Source organism: Dromiciops gliroides, chromosome 1, assembly GCF_019393635.1.
Source record: "Dromiciops gliroides isolate mDroGli1 chromosome 1, mDroGli1.pri, whole genome shotgun sequence".
Taxonomy (NCBI): Eukaryota; Metazoa; Chordata; class Mammalia; order Microbiotheria; family Microbiotheriidae; genus Dromiciops; species Dromiciops gliroides.
This window is the reverse complement of record NC_057861.1, coordinates 54,414,583-54,436,940: the sequence shown is the minus strand read 5'-3', so window position 1 is coordinate 54,436,940 and position 22,358 is coordinate 54,414,583. Positions and strand designations below refer to the sequence as shown.

General features: G+C 45.7%; 1 protein-coding gene across 1 annotated transcript; it reads left to right on the top strand.

Annotated features, from left to right (window-relative positions):
* Positions 1–16,748: 16,748 nt before the first annotated feature.
* PEAK3 (PEAK family member 3) lies at positions 16,749–21,681 on the top strand. The gene is made up of 4 exons (XM_043990394.1): positions 16,749–16,810; positions 17,883–17,986; positions 19,405–19,985; positions 20,800–21,681. Exons 2-4 carry the CDS (start codon positions 17,905–17,907, stop codon positions 21,679–21,681), a joined length of 1,545 nt encoding a protein of 514 aa, XP_043846329.1. The 5' UTR covers positions 16,749–16,810; positions 17,883–17,904.
* Positions 21,682–22,358: the final 677 nt, after the last annotated feature.

Sequence of the window (22,358 nt, the reverse complement as noted above, 5' to 3'; positions counted from 1 at the left end):
AACCATTCCTCAACTGATGACTTCCCTGTAGCTAAAAGCCTGATGGGGCATGGGGATCCTCAAAAGACAGCATTACTCCTGCCCCCTAGAGAATTGCTTTGGGAAAGTGGGAGTGGCTCAATCAATAAGCATTTATTAAGTAACTACTCTATGTGTAATAGCCAATGGTAATACAGAGACAAAAATGGAACAGGTCCTGCTCTCAAGAAGCTTACACTCTCTTGGAGAGCTAACATATGGAGATGTAAATGTAGATTATATATACACATATAAACATATGTGTATATGTATGGGTATATATACATATTGTGGATGTATACACACACACATAATCCTCCCACCCCTGCAGGCAAGTGACTGACTTGAAACAAACAAGCTGATTAGAGGCTGGAAGGCCATGGTATCTTGTAATCAGCCAAGGACATATTAAAGATCTTGTCTCTGGGCCTTAGGCTGGATATGCTTTTATTGGAGGCAGGAACCATCAATTATCCCAGGAGAGATGCTGAGAGCACAAAAGATGGAGGGTCAGAGTTTGCTCTGATCCCAGGACTAGCAGTCCCTGACACACGTGCCTGGAGGACTGTCTGTCTATCTGTGTCATCGGTCTGTGGGTCTGTCTCTCATATACACACATGTTCAGACACTAAATGATAAAACCATAAGATATCAGAGCGGGAAGGAGTTAAAGGGTAAACTGTCAGAGCTGGAAGGGCCCATTGAGCATAGAATGTCAGAGCTGGGAAGAGTCCATAGAACCCAGGATGTCAGAGCTGGGAGGGCCCTTAGGACACAGGATGTCAGAGCTGGGAGGGCCTTTAGAACATGGAATATCAGAGTTAGGAGGGAACTTTAGAACATGAAAGAAATATTAAAACTAGGAGAAACCTTAGAACATGGATTGTCGGATCTGGGAGGTACCCCAGAACAAAAAAATGAAAGTAATGAGAAAGACACTTAGAACACAAAATGTCAGAACTAGGAGTAATCTTAGAACATAGAATGTTAGAGCTGGGAGGGCCCTTAGAACAGGATGTCAGAGCTGGGAGAGCCCTTAGAACACAGGATGTCAGAGCTGGGAGAGCCCTTAGAACACAGGATGTCAGAGCTGGGAGGGCCCTTAGAACATGGAATATCAGAGCTAGGAGGGAACTTTAGAACATGAAAGAAATATTAGAGCTAGGAGAAACCTTAGAACATGGATTGTCGGAGCTGGGAGGTACCTCAGAACAAAAAAATGAAAGTAATGAGAAAGACACTTAGAACACAAAATGTCAGAACTAGGAGTAATCTTAGAACATAGAATGTCAGAGCTGGGAGGGCCCTTAGAACAGGATGTCAGAGCTGGGAGAGCCCTTAGAACACAGGATGTCAGAGCTGGGAGAGCCCTTAGAACACAGGATGTCAGAGCTGGGAGGGCCCTTAGAACACAGGATGTCAGAGCTGGGAGGGCCCTTAGAACACAGGATGTCAGAGCTGGGAGGGCCCTTAGAACACAGGATGTTAGAGCTGGGAGGGCCAGTCCAACACCCTCATTTTACAGAGGAAAAAAGAGAGGGTCAGAAAGGGGAAGTGATTTGCTCATGGTCACACAATATTAATAGTTGGTCTAGGCCTAGAACCCAGACATTCTGATTCCCAAGTCCTGGGCTTTTTCCAAAGCACTGCAGCATCTCCTATCTGAAATGGGGATTCTAAATCTTGTCTCTGTCACAGACTAGCAGCCCCGTTTCTGCCTGTGTTGCTGTCCTGGAGGGGACACGAGCTGCAGATGAAACCAGAGTCAGGAGAGGGTAAATCCTCCCCGTTCCTGGGTAATCCTCCGTATCCACTGCCCTTCCTAAAATCAGAACAAAGCCCTGGCAGGTGCTTGGCTTTGAAAAATGTGACAGATGTTTTGGAATAAGAATGAATGGCATGATAATCAGATCAGGATGAGAGGTTGAGGTTGGTTGCCCCAGCCCCAGGCCAGTCCTACTTCCCAGCTGGGAGCAGTGGAACGTGGAGCCCCAAAAGGTGAGGGGCTACCCCGGGTATCCTCTTCCTTGGTTAGACAGTGCCCCCTCCCCAGACCCATGGAGTACCATGTGTGGCTCACATTTTAGGAAGGATGTTGACAAGCTAGAGATTTTCTTGGGGAGGTCAGCCAGGATGGGGAGAAGACTGGAGACCCAGGGTATTTGAAAATGGGTTGAAGGGGGGCAACTAGGTGGCACAGTGGATAGAACCCTGGAGTCAGGAGTACCTGAGTTCAAATCCAGCCTCAAACACTTAACACTTACTAGCTGTGTGACTCTGGGCAAGTCACTTAACCCCAATTGCCTCACTAAAAAAAAAAAAAGAAAAAAAAATGGGTTGAAGGAAATGAGTTTGTTTAGCCTGAAGAAGAGAATATGTACTGGTCTGTCATAGGAAAGTGGGGTTAAACTCCATCTGCTAAATGGGCAGAACCAGCAGCAATAAGTGGGTAGAAATTTCTGATAAGGCAATAATTCCGGCTGTAACTCATGACCAACTTGGCTGTCCAAAAGTGGGATGGATTGTCTCAGGAGGTTAGAGGCCAGTTCTGATCTGGTTGACACAAATTTCCCATCAATAGAGGTCTTCAAGTGGAATTTGGATCAACACTGGAGAATTTTGTAAATGAGATTCCTATTTAGTATAGAAGGCACTGGATGACCTTCCATCTCTGTCTTCTTAAAGTACCTTTCCCCTGGGGCAGCTAGGTGGCACACCAGCCCTGGATTCAGGAGGACCTGAGTTCAAATATGGTCTCAGACACTTGACACTTACTAGCTGTGTGACCCTGGGCAAGTCACTTAACCCCCATTTTTCTGCCAAAAAAAAAAAAAGTACCTCTCCCCCAAGAGCAATCCCTTGAAAGGCCTGGGAGAGAAGGGGTAGAGCCTTCCCTAGGCCTCTATGACCCACACAATCTCCTCCAGGTTCCCAAAAGGTTCCTATCCTCTTCCTCAAAGGGAGTCTCCAGATAAACCAGCTACCCCTTAGTCTTCTAGACCACAGCAGAAGCCTTAGGGGGTGGGACTAAGGATCAGCTCTGGGTTAAATCAGGGCAAAGAGGAAATAGGAACCAGATGGTTTTGAAGGCACCTTCAAGCTCAGATGTGCTAATGTGCTATTATCATGATGAATATTTCCACCGGCCTTCAGGGGAAGAAAGCCTTTTCTCTGTGTAGGAACAAAAGACCTTAGAATTTGAAGAGGCCTCAGAGAGCAGAATTTGCTCCTGTCTGAATAGTTGCAAAGAATCATGGTCTCAGAGATTCTGAATTTTGGAAGTATTTATCAAATGCCTGTTGCGTGCCAGGCACTGCGCACTAAAGATGGAGGAGACCTCAGATAGCATTGGATCCAATCCCTAGGACTTCCCTCCATTGCTCCCGGTACAGTTGAAAGGTCACAGGAGTTGAAGTCGATGACCAGAGTTTGAATCTTAGCTTTGGCCACTTACCTGTAGGAGCTTGGGCAAGACACTTAACTCTTCTAACTTTCAGTTTCCTCATATGTAAAATGAGGGGGTTGTTCTAGATGTCCTCTAAAATCTCTTCTGGTTCTAAAATCTGTGATCCTATAAACTTTCAAGGGGCACCTGGGTGGTACAGTGGATGGAATGCCACGCCTAGAGTCAGAAAGGCCTGAGTTCAAATCCAGCCTCAGACACTTACTCACTGTGTGACCTTGGGTAAGTCACTTTTTTTTTTTTTGCGGGGCAATGGGGGTTAAGTGACTTGCCCAGGGTCACACAGCTAGTAAGTGTTAAGTGTCTGAGGCTGGATTTGAACTCAGGTACTCCTGAATCCAGGGCCAGCGCTTTAACCACTGCATCATCTAGCTGCCCCCTGGGCAAGTCACTTAACCCTGTTTGCCTCAATTTCCTCATCTGTAAAATGAGTTAGAGAAGGAAAATGGCAAACCTCCCCAGTATCTCTGCCAAGAAAACCCCAAATGGAATCACAAAGAGTCAAACATGACAATAACAACAACATGCACTTCCAATGCTAATTTTCCCTGTGGGGTCAAGCAGAATAAATCTAATCCCACATAACAGTCTTTCAAATGCTTGAAGAGACCTTTCACCTAAATCCAGATTAAACATATTGAAGAGTAGCTTCCCTTCCTGCCAGTTCCATCGACCCTTTCGTCCCCTGCCCTTACCAACTAGTACCTTCTCTGCCCTATCAGATTAGTAAATCCCTACACAGTGTTCCCTTGATCTCTGTGACTGAGTCTGTCTGTGGAGGTGAAAGTCTCCCTCCATCTGTTACCTACCCTGACATTCTCATCCCGAATGAATTTCTATCCTCACAGAAACTCCTAGACACCTCTCTCTCTCCCTCTCTCTCCCCCCCCCTCTCTCTCCCTCCCTCTCTCTCTCCTCTCTCTCTCTCTCTCTCTCTCTCTCTCTCTCTCTCTCTCTCTCTCTCTCTCTCTCCTTCTCTCCTTCTCTCTCCTTCTCTTCTCTCTCTGTCTCTGTCTCCTCCACTCTGAACTCATACTGGCAGGTCTGGGGATGGAGGGCGGGGGTGGGGGGTGAAGTTTCCAGAGGGGTGGGCTAGTCATGACTGCTAAGGCCCTAGGGGTAACCTTGGTGGTTGGGGAGGGGTGCAGGGGGAAATACACACCTAAATTCATGATGATAGCTCCTGAGCCACCACCAGTGTGCTTCCTAATTACCCAAATGAGTCACCATGAAACCATTAATTCTTAAACATGAAACATTTATTAAATGAGAAGGCAAAAGGAAGAATAATCAAAACATAACATTTTCTAAATAAAAGACAAAAGCAATGATAATCAAAGTGTAACAGTGTACCCATAAACCTGGATTATATTCTCCCACCAAAACACACACATACACACGGAGTATCTTTTGGGGGAAGAAGGGGGACAAACTTACAGAAACCTAGCAATGAGGTATATGAATAGGGAAACCCATGTGACCCAAGGTCAGTTTAGGACTCTGGACTTCAGGCCCAGATGTCTATGTTCTCTTTATAGAACATTCTATACCATGGATCACTGGCTGGGTGACACCAGTCCTCTTTAGAGTTCCTCCACTCTCCTGCTAGAAAAAGCTCTGAAGCAATGCTAAGCTCTTTTAGGCTAACAGTACCCTTAAGACTAGAATAAGCAGTTTTGAAGGTCGGCTTCCTTGGCTAAGCATTGAAGCAGCTGGATGTTCTGAGTGAAAAAGCAATTACTTTTGAACCCAGGATCTGCCAAGCCAATCATGTCTTGCTCTCTATAGGCTTTGTGGGATTCTCCCACCTCTCGTCTCTGCTTAAAGCCATAGAGAGCAATAAAAGGAATAAGTTAGTCTTTATGGCATAGATTTTGCTAGAGGGCAAGGCAGTTTTCCCCTGCTTCTCTCAGCTATAGTAAAAAGGGGCACAGTGGACAGAGCACTGGACCTGAACTAAATAAGATCTGAGTTAAAATCCTGACAGTCTCCTCATTTGTAAAATGAAGATGATAATAATAGTACCTACCTCCCAGCATTGTTCAAATAAACTTTATAAAGTACTATATAAATACTAGCTCCTTTCCTCCAATCAGCTATTTCAAACAGCACAGCTCTCCTCCAGTCAGATCAGCTCTCTACATGAGCAGAGCCTGTCAGCTAAGCTCAGCTTCTGTTGGCTTCTCAGCTCCAGGGGCTTCTTGGCCTCTGTGTCTTGTGTTCTGTCTTCTGATGTCTCTGATCGTGGACCTCTTGCATCTAATGCCTCAAATCAGGGCCTTTTCTCTAACTTACATTGAGAAAACCCCAAATCCACATCTGTCAGATGATACAAAAAGTCTCATAGCCTCCAAGCCAGTCTTTGATTCAGAATTCCCCAGCAATAACTTCAAAGTGCTAAAAAAACTGCTCTATTTAAATTAACCACTGGGAAACAATGCCCCACAGTTATGCCCTTCAGCCTTTCCCTCTGAGGAAATATTCTCTCTTAGATCATCTCAGAATTTTTATATGATAACCAATTTTTCTCAGAATTTTGCATAAAATGTCCTTTCTCTGCCCCTTTCAGCAGATAAAATGTCCAAATTGTTCTTGAGCAATAATGTCCTCTACCACATCCCTTACAAGTCATCCTACTTTTGCTTGTGAACTTGTGGTGAGAGGAAACTTTCTCCTTCCTGTGATGGCACTAATTGTCAGGGAGTTTTGGGGTTCCCCCTTTTAATGGAGCCAAAATGGCCTTCCCATTACTCTTAGTTGGTCTGACTCCCAGAGCCAAGCAGAACAGATGTAATCCCATGTCCCCCCTGCCCCCCCAAATTTAATTTGATTTGATTTTAAAAATTTTTTCCAATTACATGTAAAGATATTTTTTGAGTTTCAAATTTTCCCCCCATCCTCCCTTCCCTCCCCCTTCCCAAGGCAAGCAAACAGTATGATATAGGTTATACATTACAATCATGTTAAACATATTTTCACATTAGTCAGAACAAAAGGAAAAAAATGCAAGAAAGAATAAACAACAACAACAAATTAACAACAAAAGTGGAAATAGTCTGCTTCAATTTGCATTCAGACTCCATAGTTCTTTTTCTGAATGTGGAGAGCATTTTCTACCATGAGTTTTTTAGAATTGTCTTGGATCATTGTATTGCTGAGAAGAGCTAAGTCTATCACAGTTGATCATAATACGATGTTGCTGTTACTATGTATAATGTTCTCTTGGGTTCTGCTCATTTCAGTCAGCATCAATTCATCTAAGTCTTCCCAGGTTTTTCTGAAATCCATCTGCTTACTATTTCTTTTTTTTAAAAATTGTTTTTGTTTGTTTTTGCAGGGCAACGTGATTTGCCCAGGGTCACATAGTCAGTAAGCGTCAAGTGTCTGAGGCCGGATTTGAACTCAGATCCTCCTGAATCCAAGGCTGGTGCTTTATCCACTGCACCACCTAGCTGCCCCCTGCTTACCATTTCTTATAGCACAATAGTATTCTATTCATATACCACAACTTGTTCAGCCATTCCCTAATTAATGGGCATTCCCTTGATTTTCAATTTTTTGCCACAAGTCTACTCTTTTCTAGGCTAAACACTCCCTGTTTTTTAAACAATCTTCATACAGTGTGATCTCAAAGCCCCTTATTATCTTGTTTGTCCTCCACTAGACACTCTCCAAACTTATAAATGCCCTTCTTTTTGTTTCTTTTCTTTTCTTTTTTTTTTTTATTGAGGCAATGGGGGTTAAGTGACTTGCCCAGGGTCACACAGCTAGTAAGTGTCAAGTGTCTGAGGCCGGATTTGAACTCAAGTACTCCTGGATCCAGGGCCGGTGCTTTATCCACTGTGCCACCTAGTTGCCCCCCAATTACTCTTTTTTCGAGGCATACCTCATCAGTGTCCAGCCTACATATAGTCCAGAGCCTCACTATGCCTTGCCTTCCTCTTCCCAGAAGTTTACAGAATCATAGGATCTCAGATATGCAAGGCATCTCAGAGATTATCTATTCTACCCCTTGCTTAAATAAGAGCCTGCTCTACAGCATCCCCAAATATTTATTCAGCCTTTGCTTGAGGACTCCAAGTGAAGGGGAACCCACTGCCTCTCGGGGCAGCCCACTCTATGTTTGTGGCGTTCCAATTGTTCAGAAGTTGTCAGGGATTTTTGTTTGCTTTTAATTACATTGAACCCAAGTTTGCCTCTGCACTTTCTATCCATTTCTTCTCCTCTGTCCTCTGAGGCCTAGTACAGTGGCTAATCCTTTTTCCACATGACAGCCTTTCAAGTACTTGAAGAAAATCATCATGTCTCCCCTGGGTCTTTGCTAGGCTAAGCCTCCCCAGTTCCTTTGTGAGGCACAGATTCAAGGTTCTGCACCCTTCTGGTTGCCCTGTCTGGACCCCCTTCAGCATTTCAAGTGTCTTGTCTAAAACACGGCATGCATCACTGCCGGGATGCTTCAGATGGCATCTGACAAGTTCAGAGGACAGCAGGACCATTGCCCCACGAGGAAGGAAGAGAGGAAGGAGGGAAGGAAGAGGGGGAGTCAATGAAAGAAGAGGGGAGGAAGGGAGGGAGGAAAGGAGGTAGGGAAGGAAGGAAGGAAAGAAGGAAGGAAGGAGGGAAGGAAGAAAGGAGGGAAGGAAGGAAGGAAGGAGGGAGGAGGGAAGGAAGAAAGAAGGGAAGGAAGGAAGGAAGGAGGGAGGGAGCAAAGGAAAAAAGGAAGGAAGGAAAGAGGGAAGGAAAAAAGAAAGAAAAGGAAGGAAGGAGGGGGTGGAGAGAAGAAAGGAAGGAGGGAGAAAGGGGGACTAAAGAAGGAGGGAGGGAGGAAAGGAAGGATTTATTAAGTGCTTACTATGTACTATACTAAGCACTTTTTACAAATTTTATCTCATTTAATCCCCACAACAACCCTGAGAAGTAGGTACAATTATTATCTCCATTTTACAGGTGAAGAAATGGAAGCAAGTAGAGGTTGAGTAACTAGCCCGGGATCACACAGCTAATAAGTATCTGAAACTGTATTTGAACTCAGGTTTTCCTGACTACAGGTCACACATCACTAAAATGGGGTTAAGTTCAATAAAAACCCTAATTCTCTCTTTTTTTTGGGGGGGGCAATGAGGGTTAAGTGACTTGCCCAGGGTCACACAGCTAGTGTCAAGTGTTCAAGGTTGAATTTGAACTCAGGTCCTCCTGAATCCAAGGCTGGTACCTTATCCACTGCACCACCTAGCTGCCCAGCCCCCTAATTCTCTTAAAGGCAAACCAATGTCTGGCCACACATCTCTCCCATTTTGTACCGGTGAAGCTCAGGTTTTGAATCCAAGGATAAGATACTTATGCCTATTAAATGTCATCTGATTAACCTTATCACAGTGTTCTAGCCTGTAAGGATTATTTTTTCAATCCCCTTTCCTCCAGTACATTAGCTTTGTGTCATCTACAGCCTTGAGAAGCAGGAAGAGCATGCCATCTCAGGGTTTTATCCAAGTCATTGATAATAGTGTTCAATAGCAAGGGTCAAACCCAGATCCTGGAGACTCACGGTCAGGGGCCGCCTTTCAAAGTGATTTCCATCTCTTAGTAATTACCCTTTGTCAATCAGACTAGGAAACCAGTACTAACTCTGTTGAATTGCATTATCATCTAGGCTACATCTCTCCATCTTTCCAGTCTGGCAGTCAACAAGCATTTATTAAGCACTTACTGTGTACCAGGCACTGTGCTAAGTGCTGGATATACAAATATGAGTAGAAAGAATGACAATCCCTGCCCTCAAGGAGATTATATTCCTTTTTTCTTTTCAGGATTTAGTTTTCATAAAGCTGCTGTTTATTGATTTTTCTCTTTAGAAGTAATTTTTACAAAGATGTGGAGAAAAAGAAAGGGGATAGGAGGGTTCTAAAAGGATCCTTAGAGTTCTCACTCTTGCTTGACTTCAGGCCTTCATCAATCCCATGATTTCCATTTGAATTATAATATAATTAACCCCATCCTGTTCCTTTCTTTCCCCCTCCTTTCTTGCTTGTTACCTTCCTTCCTTTCTCTCCTCTTTTTCTCTATTTTTAAAAATAAAAGTATTTTATTATTTTCCAGTTACACATAGAGATAGTTTTCAACATTTGTTTATAGAAGATTTCCAATTTCCAATTTTTCTCCCTCCCCTCCCTCCCCCCTCACCTAGACAGCAGGAATCTGATATAGGTTTCATATATATATATATATATAACATTAAACATATTTCTGCATTAGTCATGTTATAAGAGAAGAATCAGAGCAAAAAGGAAAAACCTCAAAAAAGAAAAACAACAGCACCAAAAAGAAAAGAAATAGTATGGTCCAATCAGCATCCATATTCTACAGTTCCCTTTTTTTTTCTGGATTTGGTGAGCCTTTTCCATCATGAGTCCTTTGGAACTTTCTTGTACCATTGGATTGGTGAGAAGAATCTAGTCTGTCACAATTGATCAACACATAATGTTGATGATATTGTGTATAATGTTCTTCTGGTTCTGCTCATCTCACTCAAGGGAGATTATATTCTAATAGGAGAAGACCACACATAAAAGAAGCTAAAAAGTAGTAGGGGGCAGGGCATTATGGAGAAAGTCCTGAGTGCAGCCTACAGAGGAATGAGAATTTCCACAAAAACAACTCAAGAAATTTTAACAAATCTTTCACTAAAATCGAAGTAAGCTCGAATTACAGTGGTCCCAAGACCTACCAGTTAAGTAACCCTCTTAAATCAGAAAATAAAGTTAGCCTGGCATGACCTGTTCTTGAGGAAGCCAAACTGTGTAGTCGCTGCTTCCTTTTCTGGATGCCCCCTAACCTTTAATAATAATGATAATAACTCCATTAATAATGCCCTAGAATGTTGCCAGAAACTAAAGTCAAGTTCACTACCTTGAGTGCACTGACTCCATTTTCTTCCCTTTTTTTGACAACTGGGACATTTATCCCCCTCTAATCCATCGGTACTTTCCCACTCTTGATCATCTTTCAAGATCACTCACAGTGGTTCAGCACTAACATCTGCCAGTTCTGTGTTGTTGGTTTTTTTCCAGGACCTGTGGATGTCACTTGTTCCAAGTGACTTGAACTCATAAGGGTAGCTAGATGCTCTCTTTGTTCTGTTCAGTCATTTTTCAGTCATGTCTGATCTTCATGACCCCATTTGGGGTTTTCTTAGCAAAAATACTGGAATGGTAGGGGCAGCTAGGTGGCGCAGTGGATAAAGTACTGGCCCTGGATTCAGGATGTCCTGAGTTCAAATCTGACTTCAGACACTTGACACTAGCTGTGTGACCCTGGGCAAGTCACTTAACCCCAATTGTCCCACAAAAAAAAATACTGGAGTGGTTTGTTACTTCCTTCTCCAGCTTGTTTTACAAATAAGGAAACTGAGGTAAACAAGGTTAAGTGATTTGCCCAGGGTCACACAGCTAGTGAAAGTCTGAGGCTGGATTTGAATTTGGGAAGATGAGCCCAAGAGAAGACTCCAGGCCTGGCACTCTATCCACTGTGCCACCTATATGCTCTCTTACTCTTTCCTTACTCATACTGGGTACCATCTCCCTATCAAACATATCTATTTATGCTTTCCAATCCAAAGAATATTCCCTTTGGCAAAAAAAAAATACATATTAAGGTTGTGGTTGTTGTTGTTCAGCCATTCAGTCATATCCAATTCTTCAAGTCTCTATGGACCATAGCATGTTGAAGATCTTTGCCTGGTTCACAGTCTTGTTCACTCCAGAGATCTTTGGTGACATTTGTTCATGTTATATCATTCATTCATTCATTCATTCATTCATGACATTTTCATATCATGACATTCGTTCAAACAGTCTGGCCTCATAATTCACCCACCCTCTCAGCTCTCCCATGACCTAAAATGTCCCCTCCATCTCAGCCACCCACAGGAGTGTTCCTATATTGAACCTCACCATCCCCCAGGTTTGCTTGGATTCCATGATCCTGAATTCTGAAATTCCCCCTCATTAATCACGGTCTCCTATCTCAACTGGGTCATCTGTGCAGCAAGGCAATCCTTTCATCCTCTCTTTTTTATGCTAGCAGCTGTTCCTCTCCTCATGCCCTCCAATGCCATCTTCAACCTTCTTTCAGCTGATCTCACCTTCTACTTTATCAAGAATATTTTCTACCCATAGGGGGCAGCTAGGTGGCTCAGTGGATAAAGCACTCACCTTGGATTCAGGAGGACCTGAGCTCAAATATGGCTTCAGACACTTGACAATTACTAGCTGTGTGACCCTGGGCAAGTCACTTAACCCTCATTTCCCCTAAAAAAAAAATTCTCTACCTGTCTAAAATCTCTCCATCTTTAGTCATACTCTTATTCTTTGCTTCAGTCTCAGAGGATAGAGTGACTCTTTTCTTTAATAAGGCCGACCCCGCTGCTTGTGTCCTCAATCCTTGGCAGGCATGGTGTAATGGATAGAGTACTGGATTTAAAGTCAGTAAGACCTGGGTTCAAATTTTGCCTGAGATCCTTTATTAGTTGTGTGACTGTAAGCTAGATGCTTAACCCTTCTGAGCCTCAGTTTCCTCATCTGTAAAATTAGGAGGTTGGAAGAGAATTTAAAAGTCCAGATCAAAACCTATTATTGTGTTTTCTCAGTGTTCTTCAGTCTTTCCCTATTAACTGTTGCTTTTCTTGTTGCCAACAAACATACCCAGGTGACCTGACCCCATCCCCATCCTTTAAAAACAACACAGGCATTGGGGCAGGTAGGTGGAACAGTGGATAAAGCACTGGACCTGAGTTCAAATCTGGCCTCCGACACTTGACACTTACTAGCTGTGTGACCCTGGGCAAGTCACTTAACCCTCATTGCCCCACAAACAAACAAACAAACAAACAAACAAACTCCCCCGCAAAAAACAACAAAAAAACAACACAGGCAGCTAGGTGGCACAGTGGATAAAGCACTGGACCTGGATTCAGGAGGACCTGAGTTTAAATCTAGCTTCAGACACTTGACACTTATTAGCTATGTGACCCTGGGCAAGTCACTTAACCCTCATTGCCCCACCCCCCAAAAAATTATTAAAAATAACAACAAAACCTTCCTTTGTGACCCTTTCATTCCCTCAACCTGTCGTCCTAAGTCTCTCTTCCCTTTCACAGCCAAAACTCTAGAAAGTTGTTTACACCTGTTTTATCACTCAGTCATTTACAATCAGGTTCCTGATGCCACCACTTACCTGAAATCAAGGTTCTGCTAACACCTTAATGCTTTCTTATCCTAGGCCTTTCTACAGATTCGACATTACTGATCACATCCTCCCTTGGATACCGTTCTCTCTTCTCTTGGCTTTTGTGATACTTGTCTCTTTAGGTTCTACCTTTCTGCCCCCTCCACCTTAGCATTCTTTTCTACTTCATCATCCATCTCTCAGCCCCTGAACCTAGGTGTCCCCCTAGAATTCTTCCTCAGCCTTAGTTTCCTTCCCATTCACTGTGTTTTGCTGATTGTATCAGCTCCCATGGGTTCAACCTTTCTTTTCTATGCCAATAATTTCCTATTATATATCCAGCTTTAAGCTCTTACCTGAACTCAGCCACCTACTGGGCATCTTCACCTGGATGCTCTGCACATCCAAGATGGAATTCATCATTCTTCCCCTTAAATCTTGCTCACCTCATCCCTCACAGTAGGTGCTTAATAAATGCGTATTCCCTTTTCTTCCCCTCTAAAAAGGTCTTCTGGCTTCTTGTCCCTCCTTTCTCTGATCTATCCTTCATAAAGCTACCTGAATAATTAAATATTCATATGATACTTTGACTGAGGTAAGACAAGTGTTTCAATCTATCGAGAGCATTAGGGGTACCAGAGCCAAAGGCATCTATGCCAGAGTGCTATATTTGGGCATACCACCAACTGGCACTTTAGTCTTGAGTGGTCTCAACTTACTCATTAGAATACATCCATATGTTTGTTTGTTTGTTTGTGAGGCAATTGGAGTTAAGTGACTTACCCAGGGTCACACAATTAGTAAGTGTTAAGTGTCTGAGGCCAGATTTGAACTCAGGTCCTCCTGAATCCAGGGCTGGTGCTCTATCCACTATGCCACCTAGCTACCCCCATCCATATGTTTTTGTTTTTGTTTTTGTTTTTTTGCAGGGCAATTAGGGTTAAATGACTTGCCCAGGGTCACACAGCTAGTTAAATGTCAGGTGTCTGAGGCTGGGTTTGAACTCAGGTCCTCCTGAATCCAAGGCCAGTGCTTTATCCACTGTACCACCTAGCTGTCCTCATCCATATGTTTTTACATGCAATTGGGGGAGGAAATAAAATATTAAATAAAAAAAAAGAACACAGGAACTCAGTATTTGACAAAAACTGCTGGGAAAACAGAAGACAGTATGGCAGAAACTAGGAATAGACCAACATCTTACACCTTATACAAAGATAAGGTCGAAATGGGGTTCAAGATTGAGACATAAAGGGTGATACCATAGATAAATTAGGAGAGGAAGGAATAGTTTACCTCTCAGATCTATGGAAAGGAAAACAATTTATGTCCAAACAAGAGTTAGAGATTATGAAAAGCAAGATGGAAGACTTTGATTACATTAAATTAAAAAGCTTTTGTACAAACAGAAGCAATGCAGCCAAAATTAGAAGAGAGGCATAAAACTGGGAAACAATTTTTACAGCCAGCATTTCTGATAAAGGCCTCATTTCTAAAATATATCGGGAACTAAATCAACTTTATAAACATCCAAGTCATTCCCCAATTGAGAAATGGTCAAAGGATATGAACAGGCAGTTTTCTGATGAAGTCAAAGCTATCTATTGCCATATGAAAAAATGCTCTAAATCACTTTTTTTTTTAAAGTGAGGCAGTTGGGGTCAAGTGACTTGCCCAGGGTCACACAGCTAGTAAGTGTTAAGTGTCTGAGGTCAGATTTGAATCTCACTATTGATCAGAAAAATGCAAATTAAAACATCTTTGAGGTACCACCTCACACCTATCAGATTGGCTAATATGACAAAAAAGGAAAATAACAAATGTTGAAGAAGCCGTGGAAAAATTGGACTGTTAATACATTGTTGGTGGAGCTGTGAAGTGATCCAACCATTCTGGAGAGCAATTTGGAACTATGCCCAAAAGGCTATGGGACTGTTCATACCCTTTGACCCAGTGGTACCACTGCTAGGTCTGTATCCCAAAGAGACCATAGAAAAGAGAAAAGGATCCACACGTACAAAAATATTTATAGCAGCTCTCTTTGTGGTGGCAAAAAATTGGAAATCAAGGGAATGCCCATCAATAGGGGAATGGCTAAACAAATTGTGGTATATGAACATAGTGGAATACTATTGTGCTGAAAGAAACAATGAGCAGGAGGAGTTCAGAGAAACCTGGAAGGACTTATACGAACTGATGCTGAGAGGAGTAGAACCAGGAGAACATTGTACACAGTAACAGCAACATTGTATGATGAACAATGGGGATAGACTTAGCTCTTCTCAGCAGTGCAACAATCCAAAACAGTTTCAAAGAACTAGTGATAGAAAATATTCTCAACATCCAGAAAAAAGAACTGTGAATTATGAATGCATATTGAATCATACTGTTTCTACTTTTGGACTGTTTTTTTTTGTTTGTTTGAGGCTTTTCCTTTGTGCTCTGATTGTTCTTTCACAATATGACTAATGTAGAAATATGTTTGATATGACTGTACATATACAACCTATATCAGATTGCTTTCTGTCTTGGGGAGGAGGGAGGGAAGAGAGGGGGGAAGAAAAGAAAAATTTGGAACTAAAAATCCAGTGTAAACAAATGTTGAAAACTATCCTTATATGTAATATGTAACTGGAAAATAATTAAATTAAATTAAAAAAAAGAACACATCCATAAACAAACTTGCCTGGTATCCTGATGGACCAGCTTCCTTTTAGTCCTAAAGATCAGTTTTGGTTGTATCTAGTCTTTGTCTTGGTTATAGATTATGAAAACTGCCAATAATCGCTTTTAATGTGTGATCCCTTTGGCTCTTGCCTTTCTGATGCAGGACTGATCATTGCCATGGGGATTAAACATACCAAAGTCATCTTTGAGTCTCAAGAGGTGACATTCCACCCACTCCACCCCCAAGTAAAGTCCAACACCACACCTCTTCCACTTCCTCTTAGATGCCTGGCATTTCCAAAGGCACACCCTGGAGTGCATTCTCAACTGTAGGATCAGAAATGGGGCAGCTAGGTGGCGTAGTGAATAGAACACTGTCTAAAGTTGGAAGGACCTGAGTTCAAATCTCATCTCAGACCCTTACTAGCTGTGTGACCCTGGACAAGTCACTTAACCCTCATTTCCCCGCCAAAAAAAAAATAAAAAGCTGTAAGCTCCTTGAGGGCAGGGACTTATTTTTGTCTTTGAATCCCCAGTGTGTTGCACCTAGCAAGCACTTAATATATCCCTTTTCATTCATTCCCCGATGAGGACATTTGCCCACACATGTAAAAAGCAGATGTTTATGGTAACACATGTATATGCAGACATGCTCATATCAATCCACACGCACCCTAAAAAACTCTTTTCTTACTCAACAGGAAATAAGGAAGGAAATACACTTTTAATAAGCTCCTACTAGGGGGCAACTAGGTGGCACAGTGGATAAAGCACCAGCCCTGGATTCAGGAGGACCCAAATTCAAATTCAGCCTTAGACACTTGACACTTACTAGCTGCGTGACCTTGGGTGAGTCACTTAACCCTCATTGCCCTGAAAAAAAAAATAAGCCTCTACTGTGTGGCAGGCACTGTGCTAAACACTTTACAAATATTATCTAATTTGATGCTCATGGCAACAGGTACTCTTATCACCTGTTTTACAGTTAAGGAAACTGAGACAGACAGAGGTTAAGTGACTTGCCCGAGGTCACACAGCTAGTAAGTATCTGAGGTGGGATTGGAACTCAGGTCTTCCTGACTCCAGGCTCAGTCCTCCATCCACTGTACCACCTAGCTGCCTGCATTATATAGACCCTCCTCTGACAAGGAGTAGAGAAGGAAGTTGCCCTGAGGTCTCTGGGGTTGTTCCTTCTGCACTAGCTATAGTTAGTCCAGTGCATAGAGGAGCGTTCCTTCCCCCGCCCCGTGTTTGCGCAAGGGCCCTGGCCTGTGGTGTAATTGTTTCTGCTGCTTCCTCTTCTCCAGGGGTGGAGTCCCAGCTTGACATCTCCCTGGAGACCGTGGCTCCCACTGACTGAAGACCATTTACACGGGGTGACCCTCAGGGCCCAGCCACACCAGAACACACCCAGGGAAGGCCCTGGATCAGGCTAGGCAGGTAAGCCCAGCAGAGATGGGGCTGGAGAGGGGCCAACCCCCCATCCAGAAGAGAAAGGCCAGGAGGGAGGAGGCAGTGCCCCAAGGCAGGAGACCGGGCTCCCCCAAGCAAGCTGGCAGGCTGGGGAGAAGGGCACCCCTTAAACTGGGGGAGGTGGCAGCATCTTCCCTAGAGGGGCTTCTAGGGGCTAGAACTGGAGGAGTGAGACAAAGGCGCAGAGAGCACAAGTACTTGTCCGAGTCACAGTTACTAAGTAGCAGGATCAGGATTTGAACCCAGGTTTTTGACTCCTCCAGGAGCTTCCTCCAGGCTTCAACTCCTGGGCCATGTCTTCAGTACCCCGGCCTTCTTTGTTGTCTAGAGAGGGGAATGGATTCTGACTGGTGACAGACACAGGGTGATTGATGCGGCTCACAGCTCAGTCTGGGCTGGGTGCTGTTTGAGCCCTGCCAGAGTTCATGTTCACACAGACACACACACACACACACACACACACACACACACACACACACACTGTGATGATTTGTAAGATAGTGAGCTCCCTGTTCTTAGAGGTATCCAAGTAGAGGCAGGGCAATTACTTGTTAGGGATGCTATAGATGGAATTAAATCTTCTAAATGGACTGGATGACCTCTAAGGTCCTTTCCAATTCAAAAATTCTATATTTTTATCTGTTTTATACATATACACACATAACATACCCACATATATGTGTACCTGCAAGTATGTGAAGACACACACTGATACCTGTGTGCATATCACACACACAGAATACACACATGACTCACAAGACCTCAGAGGTTTGTAGAATCATAGATTTAGTGCCGGGAGAGACCTTAGCTGGGCATCTATTTCAACCCTCTTATTTTGCAGATGAGGGGCCTGAAGTCCCAGGGAGGTTGAGTCACAGATGACCTCTGAGTCCTTTTCTAATGCTAGGGTTTTATGATGATTCGTGCGTGCACACAGACACACACAGACATACACACACAGACATACACACACACACACACACACGCGCACACACACACACACACGCACACACGCACACATATATTTCCTCTCTTACAGGAAGCCCTTTGCCATCAGAAGCATGAGTGATTCAGACCTACTGTCCTCTGCACCCAATCAAGATCTCCCCTCCTCATCTTTGCATTATCCTTATAGCAACCTTGGTAAGTGAGCCGGGGTCTTGAAGGCTGGTCAGCCACAGGCCAGAGTGAGGGTTTGAGCTGGGGTGGTGGGGATGGTGGAAAGAGGCAGCTGGGTGGCACAGTGGATAGAGCGCCAGGCTTGGAGTCAGGAAAACCTGAGTTCGAATGCAGCCTCAGATACTTCCTAGCCGTGTGACCCTGGGCAAGTTACCTAACTAACCCTGTTTGCCTCAGTTTGCCTCATCTGTAAAATAAGAGGAAAGAGGAAGGCACAGCAAAAGCCAGAGAGGGAGAGCCCCCCTCCCCTGGCCCAGACCAGGAAAATTCCTAAGATGATTTCTTTGTAACTTAGTTTCCTCAATTGTAAAATGAGAAGGTTGTACTAGAGGTTTCTCCCAATTCTGATATTCCACATTTTAAGATCCCTCCCAGCTTTAACATTGTTTTCTTTGGCTTTTTTTTTTTTTTTTTTAGTGAGGCAATTGGGGCTAAGTGACTTGCCCAGGGTCACACAGCTAGTAAGTGTTAAGTGTCTGAGGCCGGATTTGAACTCAGGTACTCCTGACTCCAGGGCCGGTGCTCTATCCACTGTGCCATCTAGCTGCCCCTAACATTGTTTTCTAAGGGCCTTCCCACCTCTGACATCCTGTGTTCTAAGGACCCTCCTAGCCCTGATAGCTTGTGTTCTAAGGGCCCTCCCAGCTCTGACATCCTGTGTTCTAAGGGCCCTCCTAGTCCTGACACTATGTTCTAAGGGCCCTCCCAGCTCTGACATCCTGTGTTCTAAGGGCCCTCCTAGTCCTGACACTATGTTCTAAGGGCCCTCCCAGCTCTGACATCCTGTGTTCTAAGGGCCCTCCTAGTCCTGACACTATGTTCTAAGGGCCCTCCCAGCTCTGACATCCTATGTTCTAAGGGCCCTCCGAGCTCTGACACTGTGTTCTAAGGACCCTCCCAACTCTGACATTCTCCCTTCTAAGGACTCTTCTGACATTGTCCATTCTAAGGACCTCACCAGCTCTGACATTCTAAGACTCTACATGCAAGAAGCCTTACGCCAGGTCACAGAATACAAAGCATCAGAGCTGCAAGTGACCTTGGACACCCTTGAGTCATAGGATCCCCAATCTAGAGGTTATCTAGTTTAACCCCCTTCAGATGAGGAAACCAAGGCCCGACAAGGGTGGGTGACCCAGGTAGAGCTCAGAGTCAAAGTCAGGTCCACAGCACCCAAACCCACCTCTTTATCTTATCAACGGAACCCCCGAAATCCAGAGAAGTTGTATGACTTCCATGCCCCGAGATTACTGAGTGCAGGGGGTGAGACTAGAACCCAGCTCTCCTAACTCCCCAGCCCGGGGCTTATCCTAGCAGGAAAGGCACCTGTGGCTTCTCTCCCTCCCCAACATGCCTCCCTCCCTCCTTCCCTCGTTCTGCAGGACAGGGCCGGGCCCACTTACAGCCCTCCAAACCCTGCCGCCCATGGATGCCCAGACTTTCCTCCAGCGACCTGTCGCCCCCTCCCTTGCCTCAGAAGACCCTGAGCCGGACCCGCTCTCTTCCTACCAGCAGAACTCTCCACTCCTCCTCCTCCGGCTACAACTCCCTTCCCAGGAGGGAGCGTCAACCCAGTTCAGGCCAGCCCCCCTGGGAGACCCTGAGGAGACCCTTGCTAGAGTCTCGGAGCCTGGAAGAGATCCCATATGGCAGGGTGAGCCGCTTCGAGCCAGGCCCTCAGCAGCTCACCTTTGCTACCCCCGACTCTGAGCTGGCTCACTTCTTCCAGGATTTGGGGAGCCCCCGGGAGGTGTACAAGGTTCTCAGAGGCCGCCAGCTGGATTCCCTGCGCTGCATAGAGAGCCGGCTGGGGACCCGGCTGGCTGGGCCGTGGCCCGGCAGGGGAGGGCCAGGTCAGGGCTTCCGCCTGCTGGATAGCAAGCCTTGTGCCCAGAGCGGGGATGCCTGGTACTACAGGGTGGTTCGGATCACTGGAGATACCTGGCACCTGCTGGCCGCCAAGGTGAGTGTCTGGGGGGCCGGGGCCTTCTGTGGGAGGTGCAGCTGGAAATCCCAAGCTAAATCAAGAGGGTGGAGACCTCACGCCTAGGCAGGAGAGTCTTCCTGGATAGTATGTTTGACTGCAGGGCAGACAGAGTGGTGGAGGAAGGTGAGGACATGGCTGTTGGCCTCTTTATGGGGAGAACAATAGGAAAGAGAGACAGAGAGAGAAAGAGAGACAGAGACAGAGAGAGACAGAGAGAGAATGAATCCTGGACTCCAAGGCAGGATAAAGCCAGGCCATTAAGAAGGAGAATCCTGGGGCAGCTAGGTGGTGCAGTGGATAGAGCACCAGCCCTGGATTCAGGAGGACCTGAGTTCAAATCTGACCTCAGACACTTGACACTTACTAGCTGTGTGACCCTAGGCAAGTCACTTAACCCCAATTGCCTCACCAAAAAAAAAAGAAAAGAAAAAAAGAAGGAGAATCCTAGGCCATCATGGGAAGAATTGCAGGCTTGTGGAAGTACATAGCAAAGGAATCATGGGATGTATAAGGGAGAGTCCTTGAAGGGGAATTAGGAGCCATGAGGAGAGGAGCTCACAAGAGGTACCCAAGGTGAGGGTCTTGGTGATAAGGAAATGGAAAGGGGGCCCCAAAAGAGGAAGCAGGGAGGACAACTTTTGCCCAATCCTCCCTGTTCCCCAATTTCCTCTGCTTAATGGCTAAGGCATGCCTGTTGCTTGGGACAGTATACTCTACCTGGAGCAGCCACTAGGAGAAAGGCAAGATGTGACTTTTAATTTCTGATCCCAATGTCGCTCTTTCCCCTCAGGTCCCTAAGCCCTGGTCAATGACCTCTGAGGCCCTGGATGCTGAGCCCCCTGGGCTGGCCCTCCAGGCCACGCTCCAGCCTCATTTTAATGTGCAGAGCCTGTGTGGCCAGTTGCCAGCAGGGACACTGCTAGGAGCACCATGGCAAGGGCCAGTGGCTCTGGTGGCCGAGGTGCCCACTCAGACTGTGGCCGATTGGGTTATAGCCAACAAGGAGCTGCATCGGGTCTGTCCGGGACAGTATGAGCGCCTTGTGTGTCTCTTGCTGCTCCAGTTGTGTGGAGCCTTGAAACAGCTGCACGTGGACAGTCTGGGCCATGGGGACCTGAGGCCTGAGAACCTGCTCTTGGCCTCCCCCCGGGGCCAACCAACAGGAGCCCTGCCCCAGCTCCTTCTCACAAACTTTGCCAGGGCCCGGCCACTGGTACCACAGCTGCCTGCCCAGGAAGATGAACTTCAGTTGGGCCTCCTTATCTATGAGATGCTGGGCCAAGGCCCTTCACTGGCCCAAGCCCGGGGGGTATCCCCACCACCTCTGCCCATCCGCTCAGCCTACTCATTGGCTCTGGCTCACCTGGCCCCGCGTTTGCTGCAGGCCGAGCCGGGCAGCCGTCCCCCTATGGCCCAGATCCGAGTGGCCCTGCAGACCATATTGTGGGGGCCTGGGCCTGAACTCCAGACCCGAGGCCTCCCCCTGGGACCCTGGCTGGACATCCACCGGGCCCTGCTGCCCCTAGAGTTGGCTGAGCGCCTGGCGGGCGGTGGGGAGGCCGCCGGACTTGAGGACTGGCTCTGTTGCCAATATCTGACCGAAGCCTCACCACACACAGTGGGCTGGGCTCTGGAGCTGCTATGGGGCCAATTGCCAGTTGGTGGGCACTGAGCGCCCTTGGAAGTGCCCAGGGAGTCTCCTAGAATATCTAAGAGGCTCCCAGCTCCAGCTCCTCAGAGAATAGGGACAATGATCATCCTGCCTGGGAACTTCACCTTCTCATCCCCCACCTTTCTGTCCTGTCCCTCACCCCCCAAAAGCCTTCTCCTGTGGAGAAAGAGCATTGGTCGCAGGGCTTCTCACACAGAATCCCCCACTCCCACCCACCCCCTGCAAAGCCCCATGGAATGAGGGCTCCCAGTCTTTAATCTAAAGGTAAATATTGAATCAGAACCTCCTAAGGGACCCGTAGTTCAATGTTTTCATTTTGTAGCTGAGACCAAGAGGGAGGAAATTACTTGCCAGGAGGTCACACAGGGAAGCAATATTGGGGGCAGGATTTGAGCTTCTAACCTAGCTTTGGTCAGAGCCAGAAAAAGGGAGGTTGTTCTAAGTTACTCTCTTCCTCCTAGAACTGTGAGGTTCTTGTCCCCCCTTTTCTGCCACTACTATGGAAACAGAAGGGGAGCACAAAGGACTGCATGTCCACTTGTGCACATGTGTCTAGCATAGATCAGGGATTCAGAGCCACAAAGGGACCTCACAGGCCATTCAGTCCAGTCCCCTCATTTTACACATAAGGAAACTTGAGGGTCAGAGAAATGAAGTGACCAGTGCAGAGACACAAA